Raw genomic sequence first — 24,404 nt, 5'->3', positions numbered from 1 at the left:
CCAGAAAACACTAAAATTGAAGACAACTAATTAAGAACCAATAGAAATATTTTCAAACTAGTACTTGGTCATATTAGTGATTTAATGTGTTTTCTGTGATCTTGCAGCTAATATGGCTAAGGCATACACAAACACAAATTCATCAAGCAAAGAGTACAGAAGACTGAATTTATAGCTACACTATACTGTGTATGCTTCTCACTATTATACTTTTAAAAAACTAGTGCTGAAGAACTGGAAAAAGTTCTATTAAAAACCACAACAATTAGAGTCACATAAGTAACTTTCACCAGTGAAAGACTTAAGAAGTACCCAAATTTCAGTACTCGGGACAAGATTTAGAAGCGATTTGATGAATGTCAAAACACCACCTGGTACAATTAAATCTACTAGACATACCACATCAGAACTACTGAAATTGGGCTGCTAAGATATTTTTAAAAAGAAAAAATCCTCCAAACCAAAACAAAAAATAAAGACCACTAGCCCACACACCAGAAGTTAAAGGTTGATGACTTATCTGGAGAATGAGATTTCATAACCATGCTATGCAGAACTATGATGGTAATAATTTGAGTTGAAGTATTTGCATCTAAAAAGGAAGAACACTAAACCTCTTAACCAACAATGTTTGCCAATGTTAAACACTGCATTAAAAAATGACCTGTTCCACATTTCTGCTTGTTACTAAGCAGTGACTGTCTAAAGAAAAGCTAACTTCCATAGCCATTTCCAGAAAGACATGGTGAAGATGGTATTAAGTAGCCCTCAGGTAGGAAAATGTCAAGTTATAAATGTGAAAAAACCCTTTTTTTGTATAAATAAATAAAAATAAGCAGGGGAGAAGGGGAGAGGTGTAAAACCATTGTTTCCTGGAAGCAACAGCATATATAGCACTCAGGAACTGCTGCACAGATCTACAGATTGACCCAGGTAGACACCGTGGAGGCTGACAAACACAGGAAATACTCCTGGACGCTCACAACACTTCTCAAATAACGTACTAGGCACAGTGATGCAAGTAAGGACTGGTTTCTGTACTTTGTATCTCACTTGGCAATTCTTATTTCCACATGAAAATTTGACACGCTGAGTGAATTAAGACTAAGAAGTTACTGAAATGTTTTGCTGACTTACAGAAGCTTAATAAAGAAGTCATTTGAAGAGTCTCTCGTGCAACCTAAACTTCTCTGTGAAATGTTATTGAGATTACTGTTATTTGCCATCATTGCCAACACTCACGTCTAGTGTTTCTATTGTTCCTACGCATTTTGCAAACACATCTCCAGTATTCTTGGTGTCCAATCTCCCTTTCAATACCTTTTAATAAACCTTCTTTCTTTTGCTGGGCATCTGTTCAAAAACCCACACCAAGAACTGAGTGGAAATGTCTTCAAGGTTTCTTATGTGGTTGTTCACTAAAGGGAGCAAGACCAGACACCTTTAAGAAATCTCTATTATGCAGTGCTGGTTGTGAAGCAAAAGCAGTAACATTCAGAAAATCGTGGATTCCCATGAAAACGGCACCCTGCTGCTGGATCACACGCATCAGTCACCCATGGCACACTGCTGCCTGGGGAATTGTGCAGTTGCCAGGAAAGTGACTTGCAAAGGGATGGAAAAAATGCAGAAGTTTTGTTTTGCTTACACAAACAACTGACTTAATTATTTTTGCTTCCTTCAGATAAGGTTTCTGTTCAGTGTGACAGACATAAGCCACCAAGCATAGATCATCATTGCTGCAGAAGGTGAAACCAGTGGAGCCACGCTCAGAGGCAGCTTTGGGTGGTGCTGGCAAACAGCCACTCCATCCGAATGGGTATGGGAATTCTTTCCCACCCCCAGTGCATGGGAAGAATTATACTACAGAAAACTGCAGTTTGGAAAATGCATGCTGGAGGTCTCCTGCTTAGTAAGACTTAATCAAAATGTATAAAAAATACCCTCCCCACAAAAGAAATACTGTACAAGGAAACTATTTTAAACTTCATTATAATGAATGAAGATGAAATTTTAATCACAGGCCTAGAAGCTGGATTTTGCCTTAAGAATAGTAATAATTACCAGATTTCATTCAATATGAGCAAACAGAAGACAGTAATTTGAAATGGCTAAATTGCCATTAACTTTTTACTCGCAGTATCACTCAGTTAAGACAAAAAAGGGAATGAGAAGATGAATCATTTAAAATACTTAATAGGTGGCCTATACACCACATTTCCATAATTAAAACTGGGCCATTGTAGCTAAGTATCCATTACAGTTCACTCAAAAAAGAGATTTAAGAACACAGAAGTAATGCATATCAAACAGAAGAATGATAAAAAGACAGCCATCAATAGAAAAGTTACAAGTCTCAAAATGTCTCCAAGTCACTTAAGGAAAGCTAAAAGTTTTCAAAAAAATTTCCTGATGACAGGACTAAAAGAAGATACAGTAAAAGAGAGTAAGGCCTCAGAAGGTGAGAGACAGAGTGAATGGTTCAGAAAAGACTATTGTTTTGTAAAAAGATGTAGGATGAACCAAAAAGTATCTCTTCAGAAATTAGTGGGGGTCATCTGATTTGAGGTGAGCTGTTTTTCAGTCCACCAGTAACTGATTTAATGAACATATGCTAAACAAGTGTTAATCGGCATTTTATTATGCACCCGACACATTTAAAAGAGCTGGCTCTAAACACATTTTATTTGCTGATATTCTTTTCCAAAAATGCTGAAATTCCAGAAGCCTTAAGACATTTCTGACAATAGGCTGATGTTTTAAACCATCAAGCTAAGCTGTGTGTTCTAGGTACCCACATGCCCATCAACCTTCCATCAACCCCAAGCCAAACAACAGTAAAGCTGATGGGATTCTATTAATAAAGTATTCTAGGGATGAGATTCAATTAATGACAGTCAACACAGTTCCAGGAAAATTAGTTTTCAGCTTCAAACAGGCATGACTTCATTCTCTGATGATATGAGAAGTTTCCCTGGTAAAGGCAACTTCGTAAAGGTAGTAAACTTTTGTGGTGTATTCGGGTTTTTATGTATGAGACACCGATGTATTAACTGGTGCCATAAACTTTCATTAGAATGCAGACTACTTGGATTAAGAACTATTTAGATGATGCAACTTCAACAGCCAACTATGGGGACTATTAATTAAATAGTAATAGCTTTTATGGGGTCTGCCACAATTTGAACTATGGCTGGCACTTTTCATATTTATTGAATATCTGGAAGTAAGTATAAATCAACCAGTGGTAATTACTGTGGATAAGCATAAGAGTGGCAGATAGCTATGGGCAATCACACAGACAACACACTACATCATTTGTGCAATTACAATGCTTTCAGATGAAATATGTTTGAACACAAGGAAATGTAATTGATTAAGGAAGAGGTAGGGAAAAGTGCATCTCCATGGGAACAACCATTTGCTGGAGTGGCACAAGTATGAAAGGTGGGTCCAGGTACATCAGAGGGTCCCTCTCTTTCGAAAGCCTGCTAGCCTTCTCACTGGAAGCAGCTGTTTCTGTCCTGAGATTACAAGGATTTAGGATTCATTACTGACTGATTATTAAATGACTTTTTTTCTTTTAGTTCAGTACCTGATATTTTGGTAATAGCTTTAAGATCAAAGTTGGAAACAGATTTGGTTTAAGGACTAATACTCATGACTGCTGTTCCCATCTGTGCTGGGTTAGCAGGTATATTAATGCAAATTTCCGTGTGATCTTAGGAGAAGCATGTTTGTTGAGACATTAGATGTATTTCTATGAAGAGAACTTAAGAAATTGTTTCACTGAGCACAGCAAAACTTTCAAAAGCTCTTTCACTAGATCAAGCATCAGCCTTGCAATTTTCAAGCCTTCGTTTAAAAAAAAAGACACATGCTCTCCCTGTTCTAAATGGGAAATTACTGTACAGCAAGACAAGCCAGGCTTAAAGACTGTAGTTTAGTTGAGGACTCCAATTCAGGAAAGGTAAAAAGAAAATTGTACAGCTATGTGGTGCACAGCACAGACATAAGTTTCATTATGCTAAGCCGTTTACAGCTCTTAAAACTATAAAAAAAGAATACTCTTAAGGACCAACTCTTTTTGGGGGGTGTTAAGAAGAGCCTGAGCCAATTGGCTGAGGGTTAGGTATGGCTTAGGCAGCTTCTTACTCTCACAGGATGTATGCTTAGCAGGTACATGTGGTCAGTGCAAAAGAAAAGGCCAAGCTCTGCCACACGGTATTTTCTGCCTCAGCTCAACAAACAACACAGAGAGAAAACTATTAGAAAAGGTACAGGGGAATCAGTAGATTGTAATAGCGGTCCTTCTGAACTTAAAAACCCATGTATGTGGGTGCAAAGGGTTGAGGTTTGGAAGCTGTGACACTAGCGAAGGCTCAGCCATGAAACCACCAAGCTTTGTTCTCACACCGTTTCATTGGTCGCCAGCACAGTGAAGCGAAGCACCCTGCAGCATGCAGCTTTGTTAAGATCAAGGAGGTAAACATGCATATATGCTGGGACACGTCTCTGTTCTTTCACTTAAACACATTTCTGTTGGATATAAATAAAAATGCGTTTATTTACATCAAATAAATACTGTCCACATTTTACACAAACACTTGATGTATTATCACAACAGAAATGCAATCCTTTCATAAAGTAGCTCATAGACAAAAGATATATTTTTTAAACAACATAAATCCATATAAAAAGTGCTTAAAGTCACAACTGGGATTTTGATTTTAACTAGTTAATTGATGTTGGAACTTATTCTTTACTCAAATCTTTGAAAAGGCATAATCACATTTGCTGGCACTGTAATGAGTGTATTCCAAGAGTATCTGTAGAAAGGCCTATGGTTTTAAATATTACCATAGTAAATAATGTGATAACCTTGTTTGCATGCCACCCGTCCTGTAGTCCTCAGTTTCCACTTACTTTACGGCAGCTCAGCAATGGAGGACTAATGAAGAAGTGACCAAGAAACCTAACCTGTTAGACACAACACTAGCACAGGACACCTGTCATAAACATACACGAGCTACTGTCATGTTATTTTTAAGTGAACCTTTTTGCTTTCTAACAAGTCCAACCCCAAATTCCAATTTTTCTGTTGAAGAGTCAGTATTTTCTACTGCTAACTGCAACACAGTAAGTGTTCCCTATGTAAGACTTCACAAAACACAGGCAAAAACCAAAACACAAGCGGAAAATAACCTCAACACACCTCCAGGTGCATTATCTATTTCTGTTTTATTCATTACATCCTAAAATACCACTAGTAGGGGTTTTTTTTGGCCTCTATATGTAAAACAATCACTTATTGGTATGTTTAGCCTTTTCTAGTCACATGTAAAGTCCTTTATTTTTTAGTAACTTAATCAGTCATTAAAAATCATTGCAAAAATAAAGAAAAAAAAATTCATTTCACCTGACTTCCAAATACATTTCTTCAAAACACACTGAAAATCTTTCAAAGGTGTATTATTTTATATGTATGACACACTGTTGTGAAGAATTTATGTGCTACTATAAAACAGAGTACATTTTAAGGACTTGGAAGCAGAAGGAACATCTCAGACCACAGAAACTTAACCCCTGACATTGCACATAGACACATCATGTAATCCCATTCATACAGTGATTTGGCTTTGCTACAATAGCTATGCTGAACAATCCAGTTTATATCCTTCTATTTCTGTGTGAGAGAACTTGGCATGAGAGGAGAAGATTCAGTAGTTTATATCTCAATGAAAACAGTTCTTCAGCCACTGAAAATACACAACCTCTGACAAACTGGAAAACAATAACATCTTATTCTCCTGGATGCAATGTGAGAAAACCTGTTACAGATTTTTCCACATGATTCTCCCCCCACCCCCACTCTCTCCCTCCCTCCCTCTCTCCCTCCCTCCCTCAATCATCCACCATGTCACCTCAAACAAAGGATTAAGAAAATCCAAACAAGCATGTTAAAATATTTATACGCACACTACATTCTCAATCTGAAACCCATCAAGTCTACTCAACTTCTTCCAAAATACAAAAGGACTTACCCAATGTGTCTTTTAGATTTTTAACCAGAGAACCTTTCTTCAAGCTGTTTTTTCGCTCCACATAATTTGATGGCACATATCCCGTTTTGTTGGCCGCGTTTCTTACCCTCCACCATGTCTTGGAATCATCTAATAGCCAAAGACGCTCATTTTTCTTGATGTCAAGTTCTTGGTCCTGCTGTGCAGTGTAATCCCACTTTGCAATAACAATAACTTCTTCTGTCATCTTTCATGGAGTCCTTCTGCAACAAAAATATTAAAACATGCTCATCAGTAAATTATATCATGTAATTCTTACAGTTTTTTTCTTCAAGTTCTCCTGAAATAAACAAGAAAAGGGTAGGGAAAAATGAGAAAGCCATACAGAGAAAAACCTCACGGATTGAAACGCTACTTTCAAAAAATAAGGGAAGTCATATTGAACTTTCTTGCTTTTTTCTGCCCCTAAAATATGGCAACACCTTGATAGTAAATTCTAGTCTCAATATATTACATTCACTTCCTCTGAATGTATTATTCAGATATACATACAGATATATTCAGATGAATATGTTATTCAGATATACATTAACGAAGGCTAATTTACAAAACCCATTTAATTTTTGCATGTAGCAAAAACTATCCCATACCTGGCATTCACAGTTCTGATCTGAGAAAAGAAAATAAATATAGCAACATTCCAAAAATATATTTTTCTTCTGCCCTAGTTCCTCATCCTAACATATTATTTATAAGTTTTCTGCAATTAAACAAAGTTATCCATCTTCTTTTTAGTAGGAAGTTAAAAATACTTCAAGAAGTAATATAACTCAGCAGGGAAACCTGCCATCAAGAAGAGGGTACTGTCTTTACTAAGCCTTTGTTCACAATGTTTTGTGCAGGCAGCACAAGACTGCATTTCAGGAGAAGCCTTCGCTCCCCCTTTGCTCCAGGGAAGATCCCAGCTCACTGCAGTCCTGCACTGGGCACAAGTCAGCGGGGTGGAAAAGAGTACCCACTGTGCTTCCCTCAATTGCATTTCATTTCTTCCCTACCTGAGATTTATCCAGACTTCTGTTAAGACTGAATGAGTTGTCTTTTTTTACTTACCTGTAACAAGAACCATCTTTTCCAAAGCTGTTTGTCAGCTGCATAAAGACAGCTGCATGCCTCCACGTTTTCCTACGCATCCCAGTAATTACCAGGAACAATGTGAGGGAGCACAATAGTGTGCAAGGAAGACAAAAGTCCCATGCCAGTACCAGTGACATTCAAACACATTATAATGCCAACCAAAACATGCTGATTTTTTCCTCTAAATTCTCAGAAGTTACCTAAAATCTTCTAATCACTGCTGGTGGTTTTTGGGGGAGTGGGAAGTGGAGGAGGACAGGAGGGAGTGGGAAGTGAGAATATATTTGAAAATCAATGTAGCAGATTTTTTTTTTTTTTTTTTTTAAGTAAAAGCTGCAGATTTCCTTTAAATCACAGATTAGTAGAAACAGGTCCCAGAGTACTTCAAACTATTAAGGCCCAAGGATCTTTCTGACATGATTTGACTTTGTTGCCTAGTTCTTAGCAGTCCACAACCCTATGAACTCTGATACCTAAGTTTACATGACAGAAAGGTAATTAAAAAAAAAAACCCAAATCTCATTCAGAAATTCTGTTCAGCATGTAAATTGTATCACCTATAGTCAGAAAGGGTTCCTTCTGCAGTCTGTAAACACACACACACACACTTTCTCTCTTTAGTTACAGTACAAACTGTGAAAACTACATGCTAGACAGCCCAGCAGTCTACTCTTTCAAAGAAAAAGTGTTTTCCTTGTTTAAAGTTAATCTATAAACATAAGACACACTAGTGGACTCTATACAGTTTAATAGCCTCCTCTGATCATCAATTTTATTTCCAGGAGAGCATCATATAGGGTTGAGCTATGATTGCTAAACCATTTGACAGCAAAGCTCTGAAAAGCACCAGCAACATCACCCCTCATGGCCAAGGCAGGACAGCATTTTTGAAAATGCAAAGCTAAAATCAACAGTCTTAAGTTTTAAGTCTTAATTTTCCAATTAGAAAACACAAAGGAACATACAACAATTAAAATATTATTCAAATATGCATTTGCACAGATGAGAGTGCCCAGATGAATTAAAAAAGAAGTTACCATGTTTTGAACAACTGAGAAGAAACACAACCCTTACAGTTCAAACAGGCTGTGACTTAGGCAGGTGGAATTGATGATTTTACAAGAAACACGTCACTATACCCTTCAACAATTTTTTTTCCCCAAAAAGTCATAATCCCATCTGACAATCACATAGGAAAGCCTGAGCTCTGGACTGCAGGGTCCAATAAACTGCCCTGGTTTCCGGCTCATATAAAACAGACAGATAGCCTACAGGTCGATAAGCTGATGTAGCCACAGGGGAACTGCAATCAAGCATGTTCTGGAGGCCAGTGTTGTCAATATAATCTCTCTCTCCAATTTAGATCTGTTTATTTTATCTCAGCAATTGTAAAATGGTCAATTCTTACTATTCCCGGGGACATGGAGAATATAAAGAAATAGGAGACCTTCAGCACAGTTGGGTGATGTTGCCACCACACAGGCTCCACTTCTAAAAAAAGGTTATTTTCACAACACAGGCAAGTTAAAATCATCTATCTATATTACAGTATATTAATAATAAAAAAACACATTAGGCATAATATTTGACTAGTGACTGATGAAAAACTATTAATCTCTTCCTATCCCTCTGAAGGAAAAAAAAATATTATCGGTCACTGTTGTAAGTCACCAAGTGTTTCCCTAAGGTGTTGTGCAAGGACAGAAGCACAGGAAGAGACCACACGTCAGGGCTGATGACATCAACTACACAGTCCTCTGAAATTTACTCAGGACAGTGAGCCCCAAGCTACCTGATTTCTACAATTCCAGTTTATTGTCGACATGTAAAACTGCCACTCTGCCTGAGAAACAATGTAATTTCACACAAAGATCGCTTGCATGATGCAATTCTGGCAGAAGTGTAGAGAAGCCGTTTCTTAAGTGGCATGCTCACACAGAACGCCTTTCAGTAAAGCACTCCAAGATTTTGCTGAATGTTTAATGGCACAAGCATTCCTATCCAAGTGGGGACAGGATTTATAAAGACTCAAAATGCATCATGTAATTACAGCTAAACATTTGTCCATTTAAAGCTGCATGGATGTGTGCGGAGGAATTCAGTTGTGCAGGTTTTTTAGGGGTTTTGGTTTTTTCCCCTTTTTTAAGAAAATTTGTTTGGTGGTTTTGTTTTTTGGTTTTGGTGTGTTTTTTTTTTTTTAAAGTGTGGGGAACTAGTATTAAAGATCTTAAAATTACTTTCTTACGGTTACATCATTGGAGTGGCTCCATCAAGGACAATAAGGTTCTTCCTGTGGTATTTGCAGAGCTAAGATTTCATTGTATGTGAATAAGGATACATTTGTTCCCCAGAAGGGGGGCTGTAGAATTAATAGTTTTGAAATGCTTCTGCAGCACAGCTGTGTGCCAAACAAAAGATTAGAAGCAAACGACATAACTAGATTTGGGGAAAAACATAAGGAAAAAACAATAATACAGCCTTCCAAATCATCTGAGTGTCCCATAAAAACTTGACATACACTCAAAATGTGAAATTTCTTTAGTATACTGCTTATAGACTGCATAACAAAAAATACCACAGTCCCCAATAGATTCTAATGTCAACATGAGACTCCCTTCAAATCAAGAAAATGAAAATCCATTAATGTGAAAGAGTGTACAACCTTCTGGAATGTTCCTCCTCAAAAAGCTCAGAAGTCGTAGTGCTGAAATAGAGTGTTCTCATACCCAATAGGATAACACCCGCCACTTTAAAAAGCACCAGTGAAAAGCTTAGAAATACCTATGCAAAGAACTGTAAACTTAGGAAATGCAACAGTCATTTCTCAGTACAAGACTGTTTCACTTAAAGAAGTGTATGTATGGCCTTGCTTTTTAGCTTACCATGTCAAACAGTCATTTGCTTTACTTTTATGGTAATCCGACTTCCAACTGCAGTTTTTAAAATGGCCCCAAAACAAAGACACCATACTAAATGAGTAAACAAACAGAACTCCACAACCCAGACTCCACAACTCCCACAACTCGAGGTAATTCTTATATCAGCTATGAGACCAATCCACACTTCCAACCCCTTTCAACCCAGCACTTCCTGCATTGCTAGCTATGGTAGTAAACTAGTTCATTTACCAACATTGTATTTGCTGAAATATTACAACTAATTAGTTTAGATTAAGCTCAGGTATTTTCAGTCACTTTGTTTCTTCCCTCTAGTTCAGCTTTTGTTAGGAGAGGAGTTCTGTCTTCAGTGGCAGCTGCCCTACTGCAGAAGCACACCTGAAAATTTTCCTACACAAGAAAACCCTTGGGAGAGAGGGGAAAAACTGAAAAATCTGCCAGGCCAGGAAAATAGCGAACAAAAACCCAGCCAAGGTAAAGTCAGTTATAAGACGACTGTACTGAAAGCCTACTCAGACAGGTGAAGAACATTTAGCTAACCCTAACGCAGAACAAAGGCAGACATCAGTGGAATAGCTAGTACTATAGCTTCCGTATAGACTTTATCAGAAGAAATTCCAGAAATGAAAAGGTTATGTTCAATAAACTACCAATGATTCAAGAATTTAGCAATGTCAGGAAAAAACAAAGACAAATAACCACCTATGCCATTTTGAACCAATACCTGAACCTGAACCATGCAAGCAATATTTGAGATTATGGAAACTTAAATGTAGAGGAACTTAAGAGAATCTGCTCCCACAGACTTGTAAGTCTGCTTGTGATTTTTCACATGAAAGATCCGCTAAGTTGATGTTATTTTAAATATCAAACTACATATAATTGTTACACAGATCTCATTATCTTTCACCAGACGTGGATTTCCCACCCATCCCTCACCCTTCCGCCATATCGGGCTAATGTGTTTCTCCCACAATGATTAATAAGAAAGGATCCATTCCAGCATGCCTCCTGAACTGGAATCTTCTCCTATAGACCTACACAAGTTAACACTCCCACTAGTTTAATGCCCTGGCCCAATGGGCAGAAAAGCAGCATCTTTTCTTGCCCTCAGGAGGAAGGCTCAGGGTTATATCAGGGATAGAGTTAGTTAGAATAATGCAAACACGAGGTATGTTTGAGGTCTAAAGATGCAGTGAGAAAGAAAGCAGTTGCTCTCCTTGTTCACAATTTATTTTGCAAAAAGGAACATGGCTGAAAAATGACTGACAGTAATGCTTGAAATTTAATCCCTCACCAAGGGAACAAGCAAAAATTCTATTAATAGGAAGTGACAATTGATATAACAGACTGTTCTGGAATTGGATGTCCTCCTAAGACAGACACACTGAAAGAAAGGCACTAAATTGACATGGAGGCTTTTACATGACACTGATGTACATATAACATGTAACTGCTATACAATATTACATAAGACATAATTACTATACAATATTTAGTTAATTGTCTTGGGAGAATGAAGAGCTAACTAATGACATATCACATTTTTCTCTAAAATTTGAAGGCTGACAACCTCTCCTTCTCCTGACCCCAAATTCTGAAAATCAAAATGGGTTTTGAACTCTGCAGCACATGTAGTTGACAGGTCAGCTATCTGGTGTCTCCTTGGTTAATCTTTCCTAAGCTATAGCAAATAGGCAACATTTGGTCCTCCAAGGTAACACAGTTGTGGAAAATAAAAAAATAAAGTCTCCTTCCATCAAGGCCTCTTTCATAGTAAGCAGATGTGCTTAGTGTATTCTGTAATTAATAAAATAACTTGTATTAGCTCACTTATCTGAAGTATGCTCTAAGTCTTATTTACGAAGATGCAATCTCTGGTTAGCCTGCCTACTGTTTCAGGAGATTTGAAGCTTTGTTTTCACTTACAGTTGTTTTCTTCATTGTGTGTGTGGGCATGTGGTTAGTTTTTTTTAAATCAGCCTGGATGAGTAGTTTTGACATATCAAAAGATTTCAAAAAAGCGCATCTTTACATTTGAGATTGTTTCACTTAGTTCACAGGGATCAGTAAAGCACCAAACTCAAAGACAGAACTCAGAAGGCATTAAAAAGAACAGAAATGTGAATTCAAATGAAAACTTGAGAAAAATACACCTTTTGGACATACTTTTAGTTATTTCCAGTAGAACACAACATTTTTGACACTTAAAGTACGTATGTTTGAAAAAAACAGGAGAATATGATCTCCTTCATGTGAAGGCCAAAGTTAACCTAAACCAAGCAAAATATCTTTCTAAGGATTGCTTAGAAAATCTCAAAATGCAGAGGTTTAAAAAGAGTAAAAAAGCTGACCCAAATTACGGCAAATTGCAGCCCTATGTTAAAACCAGTAAAACCCTTTCCATGCTTTGTTACATGGGCTATTTGCTGGTTGCTTAGATAAATGGAGATGGATCACACAAAGGCCACCTTGTCTAACTGCTTCTGCAGTTTAACACTTTAATACTCATATAATGTGTGTCAATCCACCCCAAGGGACACACTTCTTTGGAAAGAGGTCACCGCACCAAAAATTATTGGAAGAATACTGCCCCCTTCTTTTAAAGAAAGTTAACCAAATAGCTGTAGTGACCAAACATTCATCATCTGGCTATGCAGTTCTGAGGTCTCAAACAGATATCTGAGCAGAAAGAAACCCACATACCTGGGCTGCCGAAAATTGCCGACTATTTTAACACAAGCTTGACAATTAATTTGGGGTATTTCACTATTAGGCCTCATTAGGATGCATTGACTACAGAACTAAAAGTGATAGTTGAGTAAGTGCAAGTGATTACTATCTAATTTACTTTGATGTGCAAACTGAAGACACTATCACAATCAATAGAAGCCACTGTCAGTACTTTAGGAGGATCAGTTTTCCAAAGCCGAAAGCAAGGATGAGTGGGAGCTGCAAACAATAAACATCACCAAAGATGTAAATAAACGGATCCATTGTGAGGGAAGAATGTTTTATTACATTTCCCAAACTACTCTTACAATTTAGCATTTATGGAAGTAGTAGTATATGGTTAAAAGAATATACAGTTTAAAAAGTGAAGTAAAAAGCTCTAGAGGTTTTCTGCGTCCCCCCTCCCTGCTCCTTTCTTTGAAAAGGAAAAACTGATAGCAACAAGCTCAAGTCAAGAAATGCAAACTGAAAGTTATCAAAAGAAGTGCAGTTCAGCTCATTAAGAACTATAAAAAGTTACTAAACTGCATCTGGAATAAACTAAATATAGTTTATTTATATATTTATTTATATTTATATATTTATATATAGTTAGCAATAGAGTAAGTACAGAATTAGATAGAACACTAAGTTTCCTGCACATGACGTAGGGAAAAAAATGTTTAATACTTATTTCTACACTATGGGATTATTTTAGTGACAACCATTTTCTTCTCTGTCATTAACTAGGGTATAAAAATAATAAGAAAAATTAAATACTTCTAATCTTCAAATGTACCCTAAGATTGCAGAATGGTCCACAGAGCTTTTACAGTTTTAGTGTTAACTCTGACAAAAATTTGGAGCAATTAAGTAGTTCTGGAGAATAACAGTTGTGCCACTAATTTGAAAGCATAAATTGGACGATCCTTGATAACACCACCAAGTAGTCAGATGAACTCTAGTCCTAAAGAAAAATAAAGGAAAGAGACAAAGGACCACCCCAAAAACTCACACAGCATAACAGCAGATTACGGATGTGCAATTAGTACTTATTAAAGGGACTGTTTTTTCTGTACATTTTTCACTTCATGTGAGCTCCTGATTTAGATCCACCCATCCATCCCAACCTGTACCCATACTGAACAGATTAGCAACCAGCCAAGGGACAGGCCCAGCCGCAGGGGTGACTTCAAAGGCAGGCTCAACAGACACCATGAGCCTTTCTGGCAGGTCCCAAGACACTTGTTTTTAGGTGCAAAAGTACTTGGTTTCTTTGTGAGCCACTTAGGCGGAGGGGGAAAAAAAAAAGAAAAGAATGGTTATAGATAAAACTGTGGGGGCGATACAGCCCAGTAGAACGGTTAATCACATTGGAGGTGCTGCGGCCCACTTCTACGTGCGCCACAAGTGTGCTTTTTTTTAGATATTTCTTGCTAAAATATAAGCGGGCTGTATATCTCCAAAACAAGTCAAGGATCACTCTTAATGAACCAGTAATTTAGAACTATACTAAGTAACTTCATCTTGATGCTACCCAACAGCCTGCCCCTGCACACCTCAAACACTCTTCCCCTCTGTATCTCCCACCATTGTTTCAGGGCACAATGCTGCGAGGTTTGGGGTTTTGTTTCTTCAACCGGATGCCTCTGACAGCTTCTGAGTAATGTTTGCTTCTCTTGGCCCCACAACATATCTGATATCCCAATCTCTAATACAACTGCAGTTACACTCCCGCACTTTGCATCTTGCGTTACAGAACAACTGCAAACAGGAAACCTCAAGACTAGTTTAGTGGTAACGAATTTCTGCATAGCTCCAATAGAGCACAAAAGTTAAGCTTGTTTTTTGTCTTGTAAGTGGCTTAGAAGTCTTTTTAAAAGACACACAAAGAAATAAAGGAGAATACAGATTAGAAACACCCAGAAATACATCCTTCCTGCTAAGAAGTCAGTACAGCACTTTACCATTCAACAAAAAAGAAATCTCACTTTATGTATGTTTACATAATAACATATAAAAGGATGTTTGTAAAAAAATTTCCCACCCAATGTTTTCATGAGCCTATCACACAAATCAGTCTACACAAATGAAATAAGCAGGGACTGCTTCAAACGGTCTTTTAAAACATAAACTTGCCATTTAAGGAATAGTTTAATCACAAAGTCTCAATCTCCTCAGCGAGACCCACCTATGGTTTGCATGCAGCCCAGAGTCTTAGCAATGACTATCTCTGATGGCTGTAGATGATGCCTAGGCCCTTCCCAGCTCTCCAGGCCCCACTCAGGCAGGTAGGTGTAGCACCAGCATCTACCAGGCAAGAGCAGCGGGGATGCCCTCGAAGGTAGAGACTGCCAAGCACAATGAACGTAGTGAGGGCAATCCCCCAACTCACATCTTTCCTCCTTTCTCATAAGCCAAAGTCACCTCACAGTCATGGTTGCCCATTATTTAGATTAACATAGCTTCATAATTTGAGGCATATGGTCTCAGAAAAAGTTGCAGTTAAAAGAAGAGGACACAATGCCATCACAACAGTAAGACTCTGGAAAATATTATTAGATAAGAATTAAACTGCTAACATTTCTATGAGAAAGTATCAGATACTTCAGCCTGCTACCTCTCTAGTGGCAGGAAGAGAAAGCCATCTGGGCTGTACAAGGTAGGCTGTTGCAGCACTTAAAAGAACACAGATATGAGTTCTAGCCTTCCACTAATTCATACAATACCACCCTAATTTTATACAATTTTCACTCTGTTTCACACTGTGACCTTCACAGAAGCTAACCTTCCCAATGCCATTTTTTTTTTTTTTTCCCCATTTCATTAGTAATACTGCTATGCCATAAAATTCCCTGGTCTGGGGCAGTTCAAGATACAAACGCTTAATCAATGTGACAGTCTTTAAAACACAATACTAAGTACTATCTTTCCTGTTTATGTGATAAGCACACTGCTGTTTTGGGAAGCTAAGTTTTTAAAAATCTTTTGATGTCTTACTTAAAAAGAAAAGGGTATTTCTATACCCCTTTTGGAACAGCATGCCTATTATAAAGCAGTCAGTGTTCATTTTTAGCTACTGACAGATGATTTAAATTTAAAATTCTATTTCAAAGGACAAAAAGCTGGTATTCTACGGGAACAAACTAGTATTGTAGCAACATATGTTAAAGTTTTGCAGTATTAGTTAGGAGCCTTATAACTTACCAATGCTTAGAAGACAAATAACAATAGTAATAGAAGTTACAGACAAAACACTCTAATAGGTCTTAGCTGAACTGAAGCTGAGTATGGTCACCACCACACAGGGCAAAGGGCTTATAATAAAAATCTGGCTCAAGTCTTTCCATAAATATGAGATGTCTGTTAAGAAATTGGCTAAGGACAACCTTAAGGGATTAAAAAACACCCAAACATATTTCAGCCAGGGGCGGGGCGGGGGGGAAAATGTGTGGTGTTTTTAAGACATTTGTATTCTTATTTCATTCAGAAAGCAGGACAAAGATTAACAGACAGTACTGGCCACCTTCTAGAGATCAGGCAAAAAACACTGAGAGAGAGGATTTCTGTAGTTAAATTATTTTATTACTGCTTCACCCAACACAGATGGTATTTTTGGAAGAATGTATTTCCCCATATCTTAAGTGCTATACAAAATGGCATCTTTTCATGCCCTTTTATTATATATTTATCAGAAAACACAAGGAGCATGAATTATTACATTATCATCGCTGGTGTTAGTCTGTTGGAAGAGGGAAAAAACCCAAAACGCCTGAATATAAAGCAGATAGCCATCTGACATCCCTTCCTCCAGCCTTTAGCCTTCATGTGCACGTGCCATCTGCCCTCAACCTCCTTTTCCTGCATCTGTCACTGCAAGCTCCACCAGCAAGCAGGGCTCAGGCAGGTGCCAATAGTGGCTGCACTCTCAATCTGCCTCCATCAGTAGTCTACACAGATGCAACTACTGTCGATGACCCAATCTACGGTGACTTTTTCCACCATTAGTGCAAAAGGCTTCTTGCTTTATTTTGAAGGCACTGTCATCAAGAGCAATGGTTTTCCACATTCTAGACAGCAGTGGTAAAACCCAGACTGTGCAGAGAGGACATCTTCAGACCCTTCAGCTGCAAATAGCAAGAGACAAACAGGGAGGAGGCAGCTTTTTCGGCCTATGTTTCTTGACTGCAGAGTAAACACGACAGAAATCCAAACACTGCCTCACGTTTAGATAAATACAGCAAGAAAGAGGGTCAGAAAAGAACATCAGCTCACCTCTTCCTGAATTCTTTTAAAAGTAGTTTCTGAAAAGCCACACAGCTAATAAACAGCTCAACTGCACTAAAGGAAACTTTGGGGAAAAGAAACCTCATCTCGCCTCTAAAACAGCAGCAATGATTAATGGCCACATCTCCGCATTGGTTTACAGGTGTTTCTACTAAGTCAGAGACACAGATAATCTTAATGTTTGTTGGTATTGCTCTGGACTGTTCTCTCTCCATTCCTCACAGCAGCCAACATTTAAGCTTACCTGTACATTTGGAAATACATGAAAACAAACAAAAAAAAATATAGAAGAGAGGGGAAAGTCCAGAAACAATACAACATACATTGGGCGTCTATACAAGACAAAATTACAAATCACTTTACACCTACAAACCTCTCCACAGTCCCTTACAAAAAGGGGATAGGAGGGAGCCAAGCACACAAGATCATAGAAAAATAACAGATATTCTGCTGAGAGGACATTCAGGTAATATTACCTACATGGTGAGACTGGTGAAACATGCTCTGTGGAAGAACAAATTAAGTGTACCGCTGCTCATGCACTTTCATCCTCACTATCAATAAACCTTCCTTCTCGCCTTGAAATTAAAAGAGCCAGCCACTCAGGATATGGTGAACACCATGAAATTTTATAAAGGAGACATCCTTGAATTTCTTTCAAAATTAAAAAAAAAAAGTGTTTGAATGATTCGCTTCCATTGCTGCTTCTTTTCCCCTAGTTCAAACATTCAGTGGTCTGCAGGAATTATACTTCACTGGAAGTGTTAGTACATTTATGTATTGTATAAACAAAGAACAGTCCTCAGACATAAGAAGTTTAACCTTGATCTTGCACAGAAGGACAAAGCTCAGAATCACTGTGGATTGCTACATTTCACTGCTAATCCCTTGAAACACTGCTACCTACTTTTCAAGGGATTTCACTTTAAACTGTCTATAAAATGCTGAAAATAAAATTGAACTGCCGACCTTCTGTTCCCCAATAGAAAAATCATATATTCACTTTTTAACTAGAAAGAGGAAGAGATGTTTGTTCAGTTCAAAACCACATTTATTCCCAACCAAAGCTGTTTAAGGAAAAAAAAGAGAATATATTGTCCATTTCTAGACAATATTCACTTTATAGTCTTAAGCAATTTATCAACTTCTTTACAAAAAAAACCCAATCTACCTCATGACAGTGGGAAAATGTGAAAAATACATATATTAGAACAATTTTTAATTTCCTAGCTCACAGAGCACTAGGTGATTTAAGGGCCCTGTTCAGACTCTGTTCCTGTGAGCTTTCCAGTTTACTGAGACTTCTGGATTATTTTTTTTTTTTTAATCAGGTCACCTAGACTAGAATTTTTATCCAATACAAAAAGGTGCATGTAGCAGCAACAAACAAAAATAAAATTAAGATACTCCTCAATTTAACTCTCAAGGCAAAATTCCAGATTTTTAGCTGAACTTGGGCTTACTGAACACCTGTTTCTCGTATCCAAGAGAGTTTCTCAGGCAAAAGGCTATCTTCTAGAAGTAAGGTTTTTGAATAGTACAGGTAAAAATAATCACCGGATGCAAGATATCATTCTTGATTCTGTGCTTATGTACGCAACCAAAGAGGCAGCTTGAAAGATAGTGTTAGATTTCATTAAGAAACAGCTAATACCATTAAATTTAGTCCTGTATAAATCTGAACATCTTCCTGAAGAAGACTGGACCACGAGATAGTTACTCGGAGAGCTATCTTTTTAATTTCCTGATAAGACACGTACCAAGAGAAAGCACAATTTAAATGAAAAGGCACTCTTGGATCTTGTACAAGATGTGAGTGAATGCTGCAGTCTCTTGTTGGTCACACTGACTGCTGTGTGAATGCTACACAACCGGGAAAGTATCAGTCCAGGCAAGAAAGGGCCATACCAGTCTCCCCCTCAAGTTATCTGTTCTTCTTCCATCTAACATCTCTTCAGAGTCTGGACAGGAATCCTCTCTTACCACTCCCAAAACACAAGTGCAGAGGAAATGCTATCCTTCACACTTTTCCAAATATAACAGGTTTCAAAGCAACCTGTCCTACAGCTCTTAAAAATGCTTTAAATTTAAAGTCAAGACTGTATTTTTGATCTGGAATGTTGGCAGCATTCATTTATTTCAACCAAATTATTTCTTACATATCTTCCACCAGTTCAAATGAGGTTCTCCTCCAAAAAAATAGTACTTGTGAGTGCTCTGTCACATGATTACAGCAGCAAGCCATTGTTAACTCCTCCGTCAAAGGAGAGGGACACAAAACCAAGAGAGGAACACCATTCACCACAGGGGGAAAAGGATGGAAGGGTATTTACTGCAATGCAGACGTGCTCCAGAGAACACAGGCTGCTGTAAGCACGTTACGAAGATGCTCCTTTTTCTGAACTCTTACCTTGCGGTTCACATGTCAGCTACTCTAAGACAGTTTACACAGACAACCTAAAAATTTGTTCCACTACTATTACCCCAGTATGATTTTTCCACTGCACCAGAACTGCTGCTCAAAAAGATAAGCTTCCGAAAGTAAACTTTTACAGGATAAAGACTAGGAGTATTTGACTTCTTCCATAGAAACAGTTACCCCAAACCAAGAATAAGCAATTAGAAGAGTCTATATTCCTATGAGCAAAATATGCATTGAACAGAGACCAACATTGCCTGGCGACACCAGACTCTCATCCTCCTTTATTCCTACTCTCAGCTCCAGTGCTTGAACAAAACTGAATCTTTCCAAACTCCTCTAAATCTCCTCCTACTGTTCTATCTTCTGCCAGAAATTTCTCCACAGCTTACTTTTCTGAATAAAACCTCCCTGCAATAAACAAATCGGTTAAAAATTAAACATTTGGCTTTGGCTGCTACATCACATTCCCTTTCATCCAGAAATGTTATGTACTCTTACACTAATGAGACGTTCTATCCTCACACACTCATTGACACATTTTCATCCTTACTCCCACCAGATAACAATAAAACGCATCAAGAAACATGAAAGGGAAATAATAGTAGCCAAATAATTTCCAAACATGGAGAGAGACAGTGAGGATTAATATCTGTACTAGAACCAAGATTAAATAAAGGAAAAACAGGTTCAAAACCACAGGTCTGGAATTTGGAAGTTTAGCCACAGAGTTCTCTTTCCTGCATCACAGAACCTCTGAATGCTTCAAGTGACTAATACCAAGCATTTTTATTTTATTTGTTCTTGTTCTTAAGCTTCTTGTTGAAAATTGAACTCAGAGGAACAGGTCTTTGACTGAAGTGTTATTTGATGCCCTGTTCCTGCTCCTCTAGCATGTAATACATTTAGGTTCAAAAACTCAATCCTGAAACCAAGCTTTAGTTCCATAAAGGTAAGCAACACTGTGACACCACATCAACCGCTGCCCCCAATTTTTGTCTTATTTTCTGCAGAATTAGTGACTCAGGATGCAAAAATGCCCAGCCAGCACTTACAGGCCAGATTCCTCAGTCTGACCAGTGGCCTGTTTTGTGCCACCACAGTCCTCCTCTTCTCCTAAACCACAGCCAGGGAGCAGGTCACAATCACCTACTGATCCCTCTGTTGCCCCTTTTTCCTGAAGAATACACATCAGCAGCCACTCCTCACACAACTGGACATAAGCCCAGCACACATGTGGGACACTCATTTTGGCCACATGGTGACGTGTTACTAGTTACATGAGAGAGAGCTCACAGGTCAAGACTTCCTGAAGTTTCAGTAACTTACTGCAGTCAGAAAGTATGTTATAGCAGACGTGCATCCTAAGAGTGCCTGAAGCGCAAGTCAGAAGTTGAGAATGCAACTTTCCATTATCCCTCTGACAGTAAATTCATTTTCTAAGGAGTACAACTGTCAAAACCTTGCTTATAAGCTAGTTTCAAAGCCATTTTTATAAACATACATATATACATACATATATACACACACACACACACACGAGGTTCGTAGTTCAGTCAAAACATTTAAGTAAACTCTGGGATGTCATATGCTTTTCTTTTGAGATAAATGCTTTAGCTTACCAAGCACCCTGATCTTCACCATCATATACCAGCACTGTCTCTAGAAATAATGGAACAGACCTTTCCAGATCCTATATAAATCCAGGGCTGCCAGAAAATGCCATTCAGTAATATTCAGGGAGAACTAAGAAAGGAAAATGAATACTCCATTTAATCTTGAAAAACAAACTCAGAAATCAAATATAAAGAGAGGTCTAACCCTCATTCAACAGCATTTTTGGGGCTGGTATGTGATAACTTGAGAACTAATGGTATGACACAACCCAGCTTATCAGGGAATGTGCTAAGCGACGGACAAAGAGCTACTGATTTTGTTGCAAGATTGAGAATTCAAAATCAGTCTCCTGGGAAAATCTGGAATCCCCAACTACCTACTGCTTCAGGGAAAGAATCTCTCTGACATCACCTGCTGTGGCCTGCTTGCATGAGAGGCGGATATTTAACTTGTGTATAGGAACACGCCTGTTAAGATACCTGTATTTCACATTAAAAAAAATATCAGGCTACAGGTAAATTTTAAAGGTTAGTAGGAAGAGGTGGAACAAGTGGTCACGAGGAAAAGACATGTTGAAAATAAATGCAAAGACTCAAACTAGTGAGGAAAAAACCCAATGTGAGTAGCAGTGATAGTAGCAGGTGACCTGCTGTAAGAATTATGCATACAGCTGCTGAATCAAAAAGCAGGGAGTAAGCTCATTTAAAAGAAAGGAGGGGGGGGGGAAAAAGAGGGCAACGGAACAGGTAGAAAATAAGCTGGACAGGGAGGCTGTATTATGGGTAAGAGCAGCTGCTGCGGACAACAGCCTCCAAAATAAGGAGGGATGAGAGCTGCAGGGGATCCCTGAAACAAAAGGGTATGAAGAGACAGCACAAAGGAAAGTGGGAGTTAAACCCAGGAGACTGCAAGAAGCCTGTGATGTCTTAAAATTAGACTCTAAAACTTCAAATCAGGGAAAGAAAAATAGACTGTAAAAGGTTTGTATCTGTATGCATGGTATTCTACGCTTTGTGTTACTACTGCCTTAAAAAATAAACAACAGGACAAGCTCATTTTCTCAGTCCTCTCTGCTTAGTACAATTTGAGCTTTGTTACTACAGTGCAAACAGTAATTGTAATCCAGGATTAATTAACCGAGTTATTAGAAACAGAATTCCACAGCAAATATACCACACTAACCCTTAAATATTTTTCCATTCTGTGAAATTCACCAATTTCAGCAGTTATCCAGCGTGTCCCTGGGTAACACACACAAAACCATTTGCCAGATATGAAACAAGATGAACTGCATGTACAATTTCTTCCTATTCATTAAAAGGCAGCATTTCAGCAAGCTGAACTGTTTTTTAATATCATAATACATTTGACGTAATATATACCATTTGAATGTTATATGGAATACATAAAGAGCACTACTGAAAATACATGTTTACAGTTTTAGCTATATTTCTACTACATATCAATTCTAACATGAACAATAAATCATTTAAAGTTCCCTCAAAGCCTCCACACCAGAGCTGCCTTCCAGTCATTATCAAATGGAGGAACAAGCCTTCAACTGACTTTGTAAGTGACCTACGCCAACACTGCTGCGTCCTCGCTTCCAAAAAACACTAGCTCAAGCAGTCAGCCCTAAAGAGCTACAAAACAGGCATGGCACCCCTCAGAAACCTGATGGGAGGGGATCTCCAGGTGGTGTTTGCAAGCCGAAGGTTACAACAGCTCCTTTATGGGGCAGTTAGATCTTGGAGTAGCTCAGTGACATGGGCCTCAGCTGCTAATCTGGTTCCTCCTTCAGGAGACTTTGGGATCACCAACCCACCTCTGTGCCGATACAGCCCTGTCACACTAGGCGGTGCTAGCAAAGACTGCTCTCAGTCCCCGCCTCTCAAAAGCCTCAGGCTGACTTTCCCTGATGTGTGTCTCTATGTACAACACTCACCCAAGTCATGAATGCTTTCATCATCTCAGGATACCTGCCCTGTGATGTAGCTTAACTGCATAAGCTATCTTGGAAGTTTCTCAAGATCATATATCTGAAGCCACATCAGGTGTCCCTCAAAAGTGCACTGCATATTCCAATCTTCTAACTGAACCTGGTGTAACACAGGGATCTGTTTATTCAGAAACCACAGAAATGGGGGCTCAGTAACTAGTTCTGCCAGTAGCATTCCTCTGAACACTGGTCAAGACACTAAGGTTGGTCACTGCGTGTTTTGTGCTCAGTTCACAAATACACTCAGGCAGAAGCTTAACCTTAGCTTACTCATATATATCTATTTTTTATATATATATAAGTTAACCCATAGCTATATTCATGAGCAATACGCTAGATTCTTTTCAGCAGGCAAAGCTTTTTTTGGCTCAGAAAAACTGACGTGCTGGATAAGAAGACAGCCAAAGTCCATACTGGCTATCAAACCACAAAACTACTTCCACCAAGAAAAACGTGGTCATAGTTTTATTTTTACTAAACTGAATTTCCATGTGATGAAACCTGTACAGTGTTCTCTGATGAGGAATCCATATGGATTGCAGTGAAAATATACAGCAAAGGCCATTTGTGGGCCGTAACAAGTACCACAGATGTCTACAAACCTGAGTTGCACCCGAAGCTATCAAATCTGGAAAAAAATTATAGACCAGTGATGATTCTTAATAATCTATTTTGATATTATTAGTAAATAAAGGCATTCCTGTATTTTCATGCCAAGAACTATAATTACTACAGAGAGAAAATGTAGTAAAAAATCTAAAAAAAGTACTAAAATTACCTAGTACAGGGAAGATCAATTTATTTGGGGGTTATACCTGTAGTTATGGGGGCGTAGTAGCGGGAAGAAAATGTTCTTCCTTCCTGTCCACAATTACAGGTTAGAAAGTATTATGACACTAGCATAACCTAACAGGCAGAATCCTATAAATTCATTTATTATAATAAATGACTGTAAATATATTTAAGTAATGCTAAAGTTGCATTCAAAGGCTTAAAATCAACATTTCAGGCACCTGGGATAATTGACATAATCACAGGAAACTTTTCTTTTTAAGGAAAATGAATCCAGACATCCACTCAATACCTACATTTCATTCTCTAAATTACTGTCAGAATCAAAATTTCCCATAACTAACTCATATGAAATGCTAAGAATAGGTATTGTTTTCCTTAGGTTTAAACTCCTTAAAAACCAACAACTACAAACATGCTGATCCACAGAAAAACACCAAGAAGTCTTCTGATACAGCATCGTAGACAGTTCCATGAAGTTGAAATGTCTGTGGTGCTTTTTCCTCTTTAAACGAGGAGGATCA

General features: G+C 38.1%; 1 protein-coding gene across 4 annotated transcripts in view; it reads right to left on the bottom strand.

Moving 5' to 3' along the window:
- The window catches only part of LOC141919487 (cytoplasmic protein NCK2), a 155,988-nt gene that overhangs the window by 94,415 nt on the left and 37,169 nt on the right, over positions 1-24,404 (bottom strand). For all 4 annotated transcript variants that reach the window (XM_074815157.1, XM_074815156.1, XM_074815155.1 and 1 more), the window contains one exon: positions 6,045-6,286. In XM_074815157.1, coding sequence (XP_074671258.1) covers positions 6,045-6,270 — 226 coding nt within the window. In that variant the 5' untranslated portion in view covers positions 6,271-6,286. The remainder of the gene's footprint in view (positions 1-6,044; positions 6,287-24,404) is intronic.

This window comes from Strix aluco, chromosome 2 (genome assembly GCF_031877795.1).
Source record: "Strix aluco isolate bStrAlu1 chromosome 2, bStrAlu1.hap1, whole genome shotgun sequence".
Classification (NCBI taxonomy): domain Eukaryota; kingdom Metazoa; phylum Chordata; class Aves; order Strigiformes; family Strigidae; genus Strix; species Strix aluco.
Note: the sequence above shows the minus strand (reverse complement) of the source record. Positions and strands in the feature narration are given on the sequence as shown.